The 15,228-nt window shown below is 35.8% G+C and overlaps 1 protein-coding gene across 1 annotated transcript; it reads left to right on the plus strand.

The window, feature by feature from the left end:
- Positions 1–275: 275 nt before the first annotated feature.
- LOC145743694 (uncharacterized) lies at positions 276–12,653 on the plus strand. Its single transcript, XM_082561726.1, has 3 exons — positions 276–392; positions 9,169–9,593; positions 10,494–12,653. The coding sequence occupies exons 2-3, from the start codon at positions 9,285–9,287 to the stop codon at positions 11,406–11,408; spliced, it is 1,224 nt and encodes a 407-aa protein (XP_082417852.1). The 5' UTR covers positions 276–392; positions 9,169–9,284; the 3' UTR covers positions 11,409–12,653.
- Positions 12,654–15,228: the final 2,575 nt, after the last annotated feature.

Consider the following 15,228-nt stretch of genomic DNA (forward strand, 5'->3'; position numbering starts at 1 on the left):
AATCTCTATTGAAAATTTCAATTGATTATATGAAATGAATGGAACATCATCATAAAGTGACAAACAAAATAAAGGATCTTTCAATGAACGACCCCCCTTCCATATACATACAATTTCTATTTAGTAGAGTAAGAGCACATTTGTATAGAGCACTAATTTATTTTGTTGCGATTTGGTTAATTTGATTTTGGCAAAAAGTTAGTTTAATTTCCTGTAAAAAATTGTGTAGTAATTTTCGTTATTTTATATTGACAAGTTAAATATTACTTTAACAGGTGACATTGTAAATATATCTAAAGTGTTGGGATTATGGAGTTATATTTATATGGAAATTAAATGGCGACGTATAAGACCTACAATTGCAAATTTTAATTTGGAATAACACATATAAGGTAATTTTGAAAAATAAATGATAAAAAATTAATAAAATTGTTGAGAAAAAGTCACCCTAAATTTGAAGTTAATAATTTATCGTGAGTTGTTCAAAACAAAAAGAAAATCGTTAGAAAAGTTTCTAGTCAACCAACTTTCAAAAACGAATATTTTAAACTAAGACGAATATTTTAAACTAAGACGGAGCGTGCTCTCAGCGGTTTTAAAAGTGATGTTAAGTAAGACATCGAGCCCGATGCCTGTTGACAGACTAAGTCGTCACTTAACTTACGATGTATTCGTTTTTGGATCAAACCGGACGTTTGCTTTTGAGTTATATTAAAAGTAGTTTGTCATTTCGTTCGGCACCAAAATTTAAAAGCTAGTGGTTAAATCACAAAAAAAATATCTTGAAATTTGTAGCTTAAATTTAAAACACCCCCTTAATGTTGCGAATTCTTTTTTTGCTTTTAAAATATTGTTAATAACCCCCCAATCTTACAAGGGTATAATAAGTACAGTTATTTTGCCATAGTTGTAAAGACGTTATTAAAATCGTCTTGGGAACCTTGAAATGAGCCCCATAATTTTGACATTCCTAGATTTGTAGTTATTATTAACGTGAATATTATGACAGTTGGTTGAATTTTTGTTTGGAAGGATGCAACATGTCACAAACTCTTGCGCCAATCAATATTATGCTAGCAGGTGCATATACGTAAATGAATAAAATCTCCCTCAAAGCTTTCACGTCACACGTGTTATTACAAGCATGTAACACGTGATAAGCAACGCGTGGGGACCGGATTTTTATTGGCTGAACCCGGCGTGGGCACGTTAGGGTTGAGCTAAAACGTAAACAACTGGGCCCCGAATATTAAATCGGCGAGGAACGCCATTTCTTGGTTCTTTTATTATTTCTGTCGCTACGCAAACACATTATAACACGGTGAAAATGATTTGGAATTGGAACGTGTCGACCGACATAATTGCCATACAGCGTGACAGGCCTAAATTGACAGCCAGCAAAAAAGGTGTGTCGCTTAATATATGCTTCCGCACTTATTTCGGCAAAAAACTTTCCACGTAAATATATTTGGAAATCGGATCGTAGCAAACGATTTCTTTCGCAAAATGGGACAACATTTAATGGATTGTGATCTCGAGTTCCCATAGGCTATTAGGAGCGCAGGACTTCATTAGCGGCAGCCTAAAACGTATGTCCCGCGCCAGCACTAACATGGGTCGGAGCTCGTACATTGTTTTAAAATGTAGAATGACGCCATCACTCTACCACATGAATAAAAACGGATAGAGTTGCAGTATTCAGCAAGCGTAATCGAACACCTCTGGCCCTTTTCCAACCGTGTCCTTTGTTTTTATCCACCTGTCAACAGGGAAAGTGTAGCAGGAATTAGACTTCTCAGCTCGGCCGCGCCCAGGCCTAGAATACGCAACGAGCACACTGCTATTAAGTAACCACGCAATTCCTAATTAAAGGAAGTTTTCCAATACAGGCCGCGCGAGATCTTTTGTTTTCTTTCAACCGTTCTGTTTGGTGCGAAACCTGACCCGACGAAATCTCGCCTTGTCTTATTAGTGTCGCGTAAGCTAACACGCCAGCATCTGAAGGCACATGTAACTGAATAGGGCAAGGAATTGTTGATTGGTGTTTTAAACATAAACGCTGATTCGTTTCATTGAGGCGAGTACAAAACACCGTTATGTTTTCCAAACGATATCTATAAACCGGATAACCTAACCCGGTGAGAACTGGATGGAAGTAACTTAAGACAACGTTCGCTTGATCTACAAGCTTTCAACAAAGCTGGGATCCAGTTTGGAATCTGTTTGAACGTAATTAAATACCAAACTGATTGGTAAACTGAAGTTGTAAAGTTTGGCAACACTTTAACAGCAAGCAACACAAAAATGACATCATTTAAACTTGCATGACATTCGTAAAATCTTACAATATTGATAAGAAGTTAAACTTTTGTCAAATATTTTTTAATATTACCTTAGTCAATCCTTTTTTTAAATACAAATGTGAACAAAATTCGTTTTCTTTTAATCTAAACCCATTTTCAAATTTTAATTCATTAATCGATATTCTTACTACATATACATACAAACAAAAACGCGCGGTTTCGTTAAATCCTTGCCCCACATTGTTTAAGAGCAGAGTATTTAAAAGTCATTGCATTCATTGAATGGTCGTTGATCTGCCAATCCGTTTACAGCCGTGACACCCCCGTATGGCAAAGCATTAACCGCTTCTTGTAATCCTGTTTGTAGGATTTCTGGCGTCAACTTCAGTACACACTTGCGTCTTAAAGGTAGTAAATTTAACCAAACAACGTTGGGGCGATGGAGTAAATACTTGTTTTTTTACCCGAAAATTTAAAATGTCAAATTGTTTTTTTTTTTTAATTTTTACATTAATTTTGTGTAACTATTTTATTTGAGATTAAGATGCTTTAAATATGTTTTGTTACTAAAGAAAGGGATGATCGATATATCTGAAGCGTTGTTTATCAAAGAACTATTTTTATTTTTCGCTGCCATCCTAATCCACATTTAACGAGTCAAATTGACAAGACATACTACACAAAAACAAGGCAAAAACTAATGAGACATGAAATGATTGGTGTTATGAGAATTTGTCGTTAAACTAAAAATGAGAAAATTTCTTGTCGGGATGATCCAGGTTACTGGCACCTGGTCACGAACCAGGATGTAGGTAAATCTTTGGATTCCAGCAACGAACTGACGACAGCACAAAAGAACGAAACTCGCGGCGGATTTGAAATTAAGGTGAGCGAGCTTTCGGACTCCCCTGTTGGCTTTGTTCTGTAAAGATCGCGTGAGAATTACTTTGTCTTGTTTTCCTTTTTCATATCTCCAATAAAATATGGAAATTACTACGGCTCTATATGTTATTATATTAGGAGAAATATAAAACGAAAATACACATTTTTTTTCAATTGACATACACTTTAACTTTACAAGATTAGGTGAGTTATTAGTCTTAAGGTGTCTTTTATGGGTGAAATTAAACCACATCCATTATTAGCTACTCAATCCAGTGGTCCCAGTTACATCACATCTTATCAGGCAACGCGATATTGCTGGTGTACCCAATATCCTGCAACCCTAGTCCTTGAGGTGATTTATCCATTAGCGTTTAACAAAAGTTAAAAGTGTTACACTTTTTATATTTCTCGTACTTTGCGACAGTCGGAAATTAAAAACCAAGTGACTAAAACACGTTACGTGTGTTTTATTTTAAGACTGATCAGCCCCCCTTTTGCGGAATTTGGCAAAAAAATTGGTGATATATTTTAATTTTATTTTTTTCGGAATTTTAAATTTTTTTTGGTAATCCAAAATTTAATTTTTTTTAAATATTCACGTAAAAGAAAATCTGTTGATTTTTGGGGATTTTAAATTTTTGGTGGCGTTGTTTGTGTGTAATGTCGCCGTCAAAGCCAACGTCGCCTAATACCGAGGTTAACAGACGAGTTAATGAGATTTCAGTAAAAATAAAAGTCAAATCGGAATGATTTAGCGTGTCGTCGCCGCACATTATGTTGGAGCGAATTCGTTTTCCCACGCTGGGACAAAATCGAGCTTGGAATGATGGAGAAACAATAGGAGAGATTAACCCCGGCGAGACCTGGCGTGATTTGTCGAGCGAAGCGCGCGAACCGCAAGACCAGAAAAAAATAAACGGAAGAAATTTTTCTTGGAGGGAGAGGCGCAGTCGTGACCCTAATTTTGTTGCAATGCCCGAGGGAGGCTTTCGCTGAAACGCGATAGTTATAAAAACGTCGAAAAACAGTGGGGTGCCTCGACCTACGTTACGCGCAAACCTAAAAAAGCAAATTCGCTAAGGCCATAAAACCTAGATACGACTTCCCTTTTTGACTGTTTTAAGACGAAAGCTCCTTGATATTACCGCCCGGCAATAATTATAACATAATCTTTTATTGTAGGCTGCTTTGTTCTTCGGCAAGAAAGAGGGCAAGTTGTGTTGAAAATGTGTTCTTATACAAGCCTATGTAAACAAACAACATACCTGACTAAATACTTTCCGATTGCTTTGTCAATTGTGTTTTAAATTCACACTTACAGTATAGAATTTAATGAATGTAAACATTACTATAATCCTCCCCGCTTTGTTTTCGATCAATTGAATAATCGCGAGTAAAAGTAACAAGGCGTTACAATGGCCAAGGGTACTTCGCATTGTAGTACAGCATATCACAATGCACATGAGAGGGATTCAGTAGGAACTACGGAGCGTGCCTGGAATATGATGTAAGGGCCGTCATAACAAAGGGCATTATGTTGTCGTTTATTGTAATCGCACCCACCAGTTCAACGCACAATAGAGCAGAAGTGGCGATTCTAATAGACAACGACGTATTCATACTTTCCACTTCCAAAGATGATATCCTTTTACAACTATACGAGCACTTGCATGAATGGCTCCAATGGGCCATTAATTAGGCTTGGAGTATTTGCCTGCAATTTGTTCCCATACGAGAGCGGTTTATGGCCAGTACAAACCAATTTCATGCCCGAAATTGTGTGAATATTTTTGGATGATTAATTTTGGAATTTAAAAATTAATAACCTAATTTTTTGTTTTACGAAATTAATTTAAAAGAATAAGAAAAATCTGACCGCAGACCTATACATTTTACTCGTCTTTTTCCATGATAACTCTAAAAAAGAAATTATTGAAATAACATCACGTTGCCAGAAATATCAAAGTGTATGACATAATTCAATTTCGATCGAAGCAGAGGGGTTTGTTGTTATTAGGTGGGCGTCCGTTGCTAAAATAACTGCCTTATTTTCAACATCGCGTGCGGCTTCAGTCGGCTATGTGCGGTTTTATTCCAGGCCTGACAGGACTTGTCGTTTAAAATGCTTTTTGGTTGGGCTTATGATAGAAACAACTTTGGGCCTATGAGATTGGAATATGAAAATAAATGTACGAGACTTGCCTACTTCCATACTCATCTGTTTGTTGTTGTTTTAGAATTGAAGATTGTTTTGTTTTACGGTCAAAGGCTTGCGCGATTTTTTATGAGATTCAACGAATTTTTTTTATTGCGGATTTAAATTAGGATTTCTTTCGTTTGCATTCCAAGTTAAATGCAAAATCACGAAACTCGAAATTGTTGTGTATTGCTATTTGTGTCACTTGTCAATATTCCGTTGTCGAAAAATGTGAGTCGTGATGTTAGATAACGATACCAGGTTAATGCCGAGCGTTATCCAAACAGACAACAACGAAACAAAAACAAGCAAACAAACGCGCAGCGCGAGCTTGCTCAGTGCCGGATTATAACCACTCATCACATCGAATTAACGCCAAGGGTGATGTTGTTTTCGTTTTGGAGCATCAAGTTTATGTACACTGCAGATTGCATGTCATTATCCAGCTACAACAAACATTAGAAATGAGGGTGCGCGGTGGTAGTGGTGTACAAGCTGCCATGCGCAGTGCCATCTCTCGAATTGATTTGTTTGTAAGTTGTTTTTTGCCCAGCGTTGGCCTATCGCGCGTAGTTACAAGTCTTGATAAGGTGCACGTTGACGAACAATAGAGATATTCGCCCGCAGGCATTCTAAATATGACCGTGCGCCCAACTTATCGCCGGGGTGATTGCAAGCTAACCCTCTATTGTCTAAAGGCTCAAGTTTAACACGATACCAGAAGCATGCGTAAGAAACAAGTCCAAATATTTTTCTTCAAAATATTACGACGAAAAAAATAGTTCATGGCCACCCAAGTAAATGATATGACATGCGAAAACCAAGTAATAATACTTGTTGGACTGGGACACATTATATTGGGATTACGACAGGCTATATCATTGAAGGTAATGATATCCCAACTTGCGCAAAAACACACATTATACCTTCCCATTATATTAAGTGTACGGATACATCACAAGCTGTAATTACATTATATAGATGACGAGTCAACTTCCTAGTATTATTACTTATTGGTGACTTCAATTTTACTGTATAAGGAGAAACTGTTGAAGTAACATTTTGCCTCATTGAACACTCAAAGCATTTGTTTCTATTTTATTTGTATTTCATGGCATAGTATTTTGGTTAGATAAAATAAATAAATACACGTGTGATATATGGAAAAAATCAAGTGACATTATTCACTTTTCGGTTACTCAGCAATCTCGTTACTCGACATGCATGACAAATATTCAGCCCCAGCCCCCGCATAACTGTTCAAAACCCCCAGGTGGGCCTTAAACCGTTTTCTCCCCACTTTACGGGTCGCATGGTCGACATGTCAGAGTTAGAAAATTGTTTAATAATAAAACACGACCGTTTTTCAGGGGGGACTTGCGTGGAAATGAATCACTTCAAAGTCGTACAAAACTTCTACACTGAAAAAATCAAAGTCCATATTTGTCGCATTTGATTTCAATTAAAAGCAACCACATTGTATTAGGTGCATGATATGGCCAGGACCCATACGCGTCATTGATGGGATATGTTACAAGGGTTTGAAACCGGGTGATTTCTTCGAGACGAGAAGTGTGCGTAAAATGCCACAATATTTCGTTTTGAAGCTCGGGTCATGGTTTGTTGAGATAGGAAAACAAGCGAAACGAGTTGCTGACAAGTGACATGCAAACGCCTATTTCATAATTGGGTTCTTAAATATAAAGATAGAGTAAAACTAAGGGTCCAACATTTGTTTTTTTTAAAATGTTAAAATTTAAATCGAATTTTTATGGAACATTTTTTTAATGTCTATTTTAAAAAAAATCACATTAAATTGATAAATTGAAGGAATAACGATGGCGTGTTTAGGAAAATTTAGAGCGGATAACGCCAATTTCAGCTTCACTGTGCAACCATTTGACCTACTTGTGCTGAAACATTACAAATGTATTTTCCCACAGAATATGATTATAAAGTAAATGACATGCCCAATAAAGTATAAACTTAAACGAAATGAAATCCCCCTATTATAAACAATTACACTAACAAGCAACACCAATAACAAAAACCAATGCTACATTGTTTTAGAATTGACACAATTAGCAACAACAACAACAGATTAGTGTAAGCCTGACACAAGGGCCCGGTGTATAAATGTCACGTGACCCGGTTACGTAAAGTCGTGTGCTTCGAGCAAGCTTAGCCTCGCTAAAAATCGCCAATTATTTTTCGATCGTAATTTGTTCGTAGTGAAAAAACAAACAAGCGAAAAATCCCAAAAAAGCGCACGAAAGTGCTTGAACACCACTTGGCCAAAAACTCGTCCGCTGCGCTGAGCAACTCAATAACTTTGGAACACGTGTTTTGCTCCCAAATCAAGGACCATTACAACTGCTTCTGCTCGGTTCTGAAGAGAGTTTGAGCTGGCTGGGCGACTGTGAAGGATATGTGGCTAAATATATCGAACTTAATTGCAAAAAAGTTTAAATGAATTTTAAAAATTTCTGGTTTTGCTAAAAAAAATTAAGGTTGTATTTTATAAATATAGTAACGTTAGACCTTTTAGCAAAATATTATACAATTATTAATATAAAAATACAATTTATTTTAAAAGACATCTTTTTGTGTAAATATATCATATAAAGAGGCGCTTTAAATTTATTTATAAAAACAATACAAGATTTTTTAATTGTAATTCAAGAATTGTCAATAGTGTTTAAACATAACAACAATAAAAACTCGACTATTTTTATGCCATTCACAACAACTGAATGCCTTTTTATTAGTTGGGCTGTGAATTGAAGCAAGTGGCTATGAAGAGTGTCGTGAATAGAATTTAAAGTGAAAGGAGTATTGTGAAGCTTTATTGTGCATTTCTGATTACAAAAACTCGGATATAGTTGTATAAATTATCGTGTAAGCGTTCATGTAAATAGCCTATCAGCCTTTGTTGTAATGCACTTGAGCACAATATGGCAAAAAATCAAAGGGTATATACGATTTCTATCACAAAAATGTCTAATTTGTATGGATAAAAACCTGCTAAAACCAAATACCAAAATATTTTAAAAGTTAATAATCGAGACTAGTTTTAATAAATTATTTAAAGACTTGATTAAGTATGCATAATAAATTGTCCTTCAAATTTATTATTATTCAAATTTTAAAATACGAAAAACTTGTAATCAAAATATTTTTTCGCGATAACGCGTTCCCGGACTGTAGCCTATCATTTTTATCCATGGAATTTTATTTTAGAGGGTCGATCGCTATTTCGTGCCCGGGTATGGAGCGAAGAGAAAAAAAGCGGGAACGCTAGCGTAAGATAACGAGACGCGGGCTGAGAGAAAGGCGAAAAAACGATCTAATAAATGCCCATTTCAATTGGCATTATTCATTCAGTCTTCTCTATTGTGTTGTACAGTCACACAACAATGTTCAATATCGTAAAATTTGAGATTTCAATAGGCAAAGCCGGGTAGCATTGTGCTAAAGTGTATTGTTCAATAAAGTTATAGACCTTTCGAGATTTAAAGACGCGATATTTTTCGATTTTATTGAAGAAGAGGGCAAACAATTAAAATAGATATTAAGTGTGTTTAGGGATTGAAAATTATTTAACGAGTTTACTAAAGTTTGGTTTGCGATTTTTTATACTTTGAGTGCCTAGTTTTTATCATAAAATTAGCCCACAAAAATATTTAAAACTTCGAGAAACAATCGTTTATTTTTACGAGTATAAAATTTTAAACCCTATGAATATTTAAAAATTTTTAAAACTTTATTTTATTTTTTTCGCAGAAATTTCCAATTTTATTAAGTAGAACAAATTATTTGTGAAACAAATCGATTGAAAAAAAAACTCGCTACAATTTTTTTCTGTTTTCAACTTCAAAAAATCCGAAAATAAATTGAAGATGTTGGCAGTCGATTCTCAAAGCTGGATGCAGATCCCTTACGCAGGCACTGGGGTTCCCGTGGTTGCCAGTAACTCGCATTTACCCCCACCCCCACCTATGACAGGTAACACGACCCCTATCTCTTCGTCATCGATGCATCAGGTCGACATGAAACCCTACATCGAGGGACCGCTCGCGATCGGCGGGGGTATGACGCAGCTAAGCCCGCAGATGATGCACCAAAGCCAAAACCATAGCAGCACCAACTCGGTATCATCAAAGCAAGCGCAAGAGCAAAGAGTAAAGCGACCAATGAACGCATTTATGGTGAGTTATAAAAATATAAAACAACATATTGTGTAAATTCTATATTTAATATTTATTCAATTAAATATTTTTTTACGGAATAGTGATTGTAAATGTAAATTAAATTTCGCGACAGAAGGTTTCGGTAGCGGGGTAGCATGGCGGTTGTAGGAATATATTGAACTCATAAAGTTTTATAGCCTTCGTGTATCAGTCAGCGATTTCGTTAAATTTCACGACGGGCTAAACAATAAAATCCACTTAAATGTTTGTAGTTGCCAACTGTTTTATCAGTTTATTGCAACGCATAGTTCGATGCAAGAATTCGTAACTTTATAACTATATTACATTTTTATATTTATAGAGACATTTTTAGTATGCTTAGCATTACAAACCAAATATATTTAAATAATAAGCTATTTTTTTAATGAATTGCGTTTTGTTTTTAATATTTAATTGCGTTAAACTTTAATGATGGATAAAGTTATATTATTTATGCTTATTTTTTGGTTGATTAATATTTAAGTTAATTCCATTCGCCATTTTGTTTTTGAGCTTGACGAATACACACGTGCTTTTCGCTCGATGACGTCACGCGGTTAGTTCCAGACGTGTTTAAATACAAGTGGAAAATAAATAGGCAGAACGCCAGACATTTGCGTAAAATTTAAACAACAAATTAAGTTTGTGTTTTGCTCGTTCCATTAATTGTCGCTTGCGAAAGCCCCATTGTTATTCGAACAAGTGTAACAATGACTAGTCTGCCGCTCCATTGTTCGGCAACGAAAAGCTTTGCTACAATTATTTTCGGCCTAGTTCAACGCGTTTTGAACATGCGCTTGTCCTAAGGCAATTATTTTTTAATTGACCAGTTATTTCGCGGAAACAAGGTAATAACCCACTTTTTGTTTTTTTGCCCAGGTTTGGTCACGTGGTCAGAGAAGAAAGATGGCACAAGAAAATCCCAAAATGCACAACTCTGAAATTTCCAAGCGACTCGGCGCGGAATGGAAAACTTTGTCCGATTCTGACAAACGACCTTTCATTGATGAAGCTAAACGACTCCGAGCGCTTCACATGAAAGAACACCCAGACTACAAATACCGACCCCGACGAAAAACCAAGGCCATTCTTAAGAAAGATAAATATGGTATGCCAGGTGCGGGTATGATGCAACCTGGATCCGGGCTCCAAGGTTCCGCGCCACGAAGCCACATTTCCCCTTCTCCACTTGACTACGGTTACTATGGTCAGTCGATGATGGCTCCCCAAGACCATATGAGCGGATATGGCACAGGTGCACCACATAGTTTTTCGCATCCCGGTATGAGCAATCCAGCAACACAACGATACGAGCCATCTGCAATGTCGATGTACTATCCAACATACACGGCCCCAACCTCCCTACCAAGCATGAGCTCGCTTACAAGTCAACACAGTGGTTACCCACAGTCTGCATACTCAGTTGGCTCACCTGCTTACAGCCTTGCACAATCACACACTCCAACAAATTCCATGCACAGCTTGAGCGCGGGCTCTCATCACAGTAGCAGTGGCGTACACTCGCCAGCAAACACTAGCCCAGGTGCTTCGTCGGTTACATCGGCCGCTGCTTCATCAGGTGGTAGTCCACTACACCAACAACTTCTACCACCAGCCCACCAGTTTCCCCTTCATATGTACGCACCACTAGGCGAACAAGCAAGCGCAAGTGTAGGTAGCAACGATCCAGTCAGTCCCGGGATCCCACGATTGAATGTTATGCAACCTTCTCACTACCAGATTGCCAGTACAGTTGGCCAAAGTCAGATGCCAATGCATGTCCCACACATGTAAGTTTGTTGACCTAACACCAACATTAACATGTTAAGGCTGACCATGAACATTGCTGTTGCGAAATAAAGTGGATACCAAAGTCTGTAATAGATTTTAATACTGCGCCGAGAGATACCAGCTCGGCTTATAACATACTCTAGCATTCTAGTTCAATTTTAGGTTAGCCTATGTAACTTTCTGTACCTATCACGTTAAGAAATCGCTCCTTGATATTGCTTACATGAAAATCACACGCATATGCTTGGTCCCAACTGTGAAAATCCCTTGTACATAACCAAAGTCACTTATTGTAAGCTCAGCAGTGCTGGCTCAAGGACGCTTTTATGTCCTGTTTTAATTTTTTTAATTTATGGCGCCCGTTTCTTGATGTTGCGGACAGCTTTTGTGGATATTGATTTATTTTTTATAAAATGGAATGCTTAACTCATTCAGTCCAGGTGATCGTTCGTTTTCTATTTAATTTTATTGCGATGTGCCTTCTAGTTTTGTAATTTGCATTTGACGTCTACAAGTACTGTAATGTCCAATCACTGGTTTTATTTTATCAGTACATATTTGATTTTTGAATGTCGATTTTTAATCTTATATTGCATGTCGATACGTTTTTTATTTGCTATTTTTTGTTGTTTATTTCAGCACACCAAATATTGCAGTCAACATGGACATGATTAAAATACATGAGCATGCATTACCTATACAGTTCTACATGTTCAATGTTTGTACAAAAGTTACACAAGTTTAAATTATTTTTTATATAACACATACAGGTGTGTCTGAGTAGATATTTTACACTTTAATTCTTCATAGCAAAAACCAATCGTAAATAGTAGATGCTTAATAATAATTTTGCACTGTATGCACAACTTCAAACAATTCTTCATAAGAACAATTCAAAACTTCATGTAAATTCAGTAATCTTTACATTTGTTACTTCAAAAAAACTTTTAAATTCTTCAAATCAAATATCAAGTTGCTTTTAACGGCTTATTTATTTGTTTTCACTGTTTTGTGTGCTTGTCGTTGAGACCAGCATTTTTATCGCCCTTACACGTACTGCTTTTGTTGTTTCAATATAAACTTGATGCCACAACATTAACTCATAATTATAACAAAAGAACCAACAATTTTTGTATACCCTTGGTTAATTTTTGTTGTTTTTTTTTCTCTGTTTAATCGAAGCACCCTATGGTTTATTGTTTTGTTTGTATGTTTTGCTGTTGAGCAGCCTAAATAGCAAGTTGTAGAAACCAAATAAAAAAATTATAACAAAAGAACTGGTGTGTTTAATCGGCCATTGAATAAAAAATTAAACTTGAACAATAGGTAACAAGGTATACACATTGTTGCAAAAACGAAAATAAAACAATTTTACTACTCAAGGTAGATCTCGTATAGTAAAAGTTATAAAATAGCTCCAAAGGGAAAGTAGTTTTCAGCAAGATGGTCGTTATGCCTATAACCAAAGAACAAACCGTGACGGTAAACATAAATGCTTTTAAAGTGGGTCCCAATATAACTAAAGTATTACTGGCAATTTTACACATAAAAATAAATTCTTTAAAAAGTACATATGCATAAACTTCCAGGAATTAAGCATATAAGAATAAAAAATACCCAACATTATTATCCAGTCTTGTTCAAGTTATTTTAAATTAAAATCTAGCAAAAATAATAAGGTGACATATTTCTGGTCAAATTAAGTCGAAGTAAATTTAAGTACATCTGCTTAGATGCATGGTATTAAATAAGTCCCAGTGGGTGATCTCAATGAATATTAAATAGCTTGTTATTTTGTTCGAGAACCGTGTAATCCACCTAATTCCGTGCAAACAAAAACCCTGCTGGTCCCATAGGGAAAATTGAAAACAAAGAAAATTGATTTAAATTCGCACGACATGACATACCTCTATTATGTTCAACAAATTCTTATTATAATCCAAATTCGATGTGGTGTCAACAAAACAATGAGTTTTGGTAGGATTTGTTTCAATAAATTTATTCACAAAAACACACAATACCCAAAATATGACGCCATCTTTATATTACGGTGATCTATATATATTGACAAGCGAGGCGTATATATATCGACAAAATCTACTTGATTAGTAGATTAAATTTGTCGTGTCTTGTAAATTGAAAGTGGAAGCTTGAGTGTAAACGTACGCCTTAACACCGAGCGTTTGCCAGCCTTAAGTTTTTTTCTGAAGGGTTTTTATGTTCGATGACCAAGCTAAAGGTATGTAGATAAACAGGCATTTGTTAAATATGTTATAAAGCGTTGGTATTTCTACCAAGTTTTCTTAGTTATGATAACACTTTGGTTTGTAAAATTATACATTAAATGATAACCCAATAACTTCGGTTTATGCCTTTTAGGAAAATTTAAATTCTCGCCGTATCGTACTGGGATCTAAATTTTCAAGTGCTTTGTTTTAACTAGTGTCATGACTGACCGTGTAAGCCCCTTGAACGAAGATAAACCAAGTTCCTTATCTTTCCAGGTTTCCCTAATGGTAATTACCTGTCTGTTGGCTTTTGTTTTTCTCACACATTCATCCAGCGACTTGATTTTTTACGCTCATTAGATTTTTGGGGCGTGAGACTAAAGACATCCTACTCGGCCATGCGTTGCGGGCAGGCCTTACATTGGTAGTAGTCGGTTTGGAAATCTATAACCGATTGCGTGGAAATCCACAGAATAAATAGTTTACAGAAATTGAGCCTTAAGTGTTTGGTTTTTGGTGTTGGGTTAGTCAAAGTCACCTACACTTGCTTACATTAGCATTGTGTTTCACACGGACATAATATTGTTGTGTGGTGTATTAGTCGACTCCACTTCAGCTAACGTAAGTAACTATGCGTCATACTCCAGATTGCACAGTATGTAAACAAAGTCTTACAATTTCCCGACATTTTCATATACTGTTACTAAAACAAAAACCAAAGTTGTATTTGTACTGATCAAAACTCTTCAACAGAAGTCAATCTTCTTGCAATGTTTTCCTAATATGTAAACGTTTGCAGTGGGAATAAAATCAAAGTAGGCATAGACTCTTATGTTTGAGGTTTCTTATTTCGGAAAAGTGGGGTCCTCGGATTACTTAATGTGCAATAAGTCATTGCAATCTCACCGTCCCGAATTACATTCACGGCGATTGCGCTGCATTTGAAGCACTTTCCCATGATAAAGGTGGCAATAAAATAACTTAAATTTTTCAAATTTTGGAGGCTATTTAATTTTTCAACAAAAAAAGATTAGTTGGTTATTTCGGCAATATTTATTTAAGTGATATAATTTTATAAATATTTGCTAAGTCACTATATAAATTAAAATAAGTATGTTAGGAGAATAAAAACTTAATTTCAACAAGACTCAAGTACCCTAGAATTACTTCACGACGTTTGTTATGACATATAGCAATCTTTAAAAAACGAAATATATAAGCATATCTTCATCATATATCTTTCATTACTAGACTGTGAGTCCATATTGTTTTGAAATTGTCGTCACAGCGGATATGCTTTTTGCAGCTCCAAAATGCGTCGTTTTGCGACAATTTTATTTTTGTTTAAAAGCCATTTTTCACCGAGACGAGTTAATTGACCGACGCTAGCCTCCGTGGCGCAGTGTTTTTGAATGCATTTGCCTTACAAGCGTGCAAATGGCATTTTGTATTAGCTTCTGGCTTGGTATATGAAACTTTAAAATATAACAGCAAAGTTAATGGATAGTTTTTCTAATAACAAATAAAATTTAATTAGTGTATACCACCATTTGTAAGTAAATTATTAATGTCAAATATTGCTTTTTATAGAAATA

Source organism: Corella eumyota, chromosome 2 (genome assembly GCF_963082875.1).
Source record: "Corella eumyota chromosome 2, kaCorEumy4.1, whole genome shotgun sequence".
Classification (NCBI taxonomy): domain Eukaryota; kingdom Metazoa; phylum Chordata; class Ascidiacea; order Phlebobranchia; family Corellidae; genus Corella; species Corella eumyota.

Bases quoted from the DNA above. Each gene is read 5' to 3' on its own strand.
- LOC145743694 (XM_082561726.1), top strand. From the start codon at position 9,285: ATGTTGGCAGTCGATTCTCAAAGCTGGATGCAGATCCCTTACGCAGGC. The intron at 9,594-10,493 runs GTGAGTTATAAA...TTTTTTGCCCAG, and splicing joins GACCAATGAACGCATTTATG to GTTTGGTCACGTGGTCAGAG.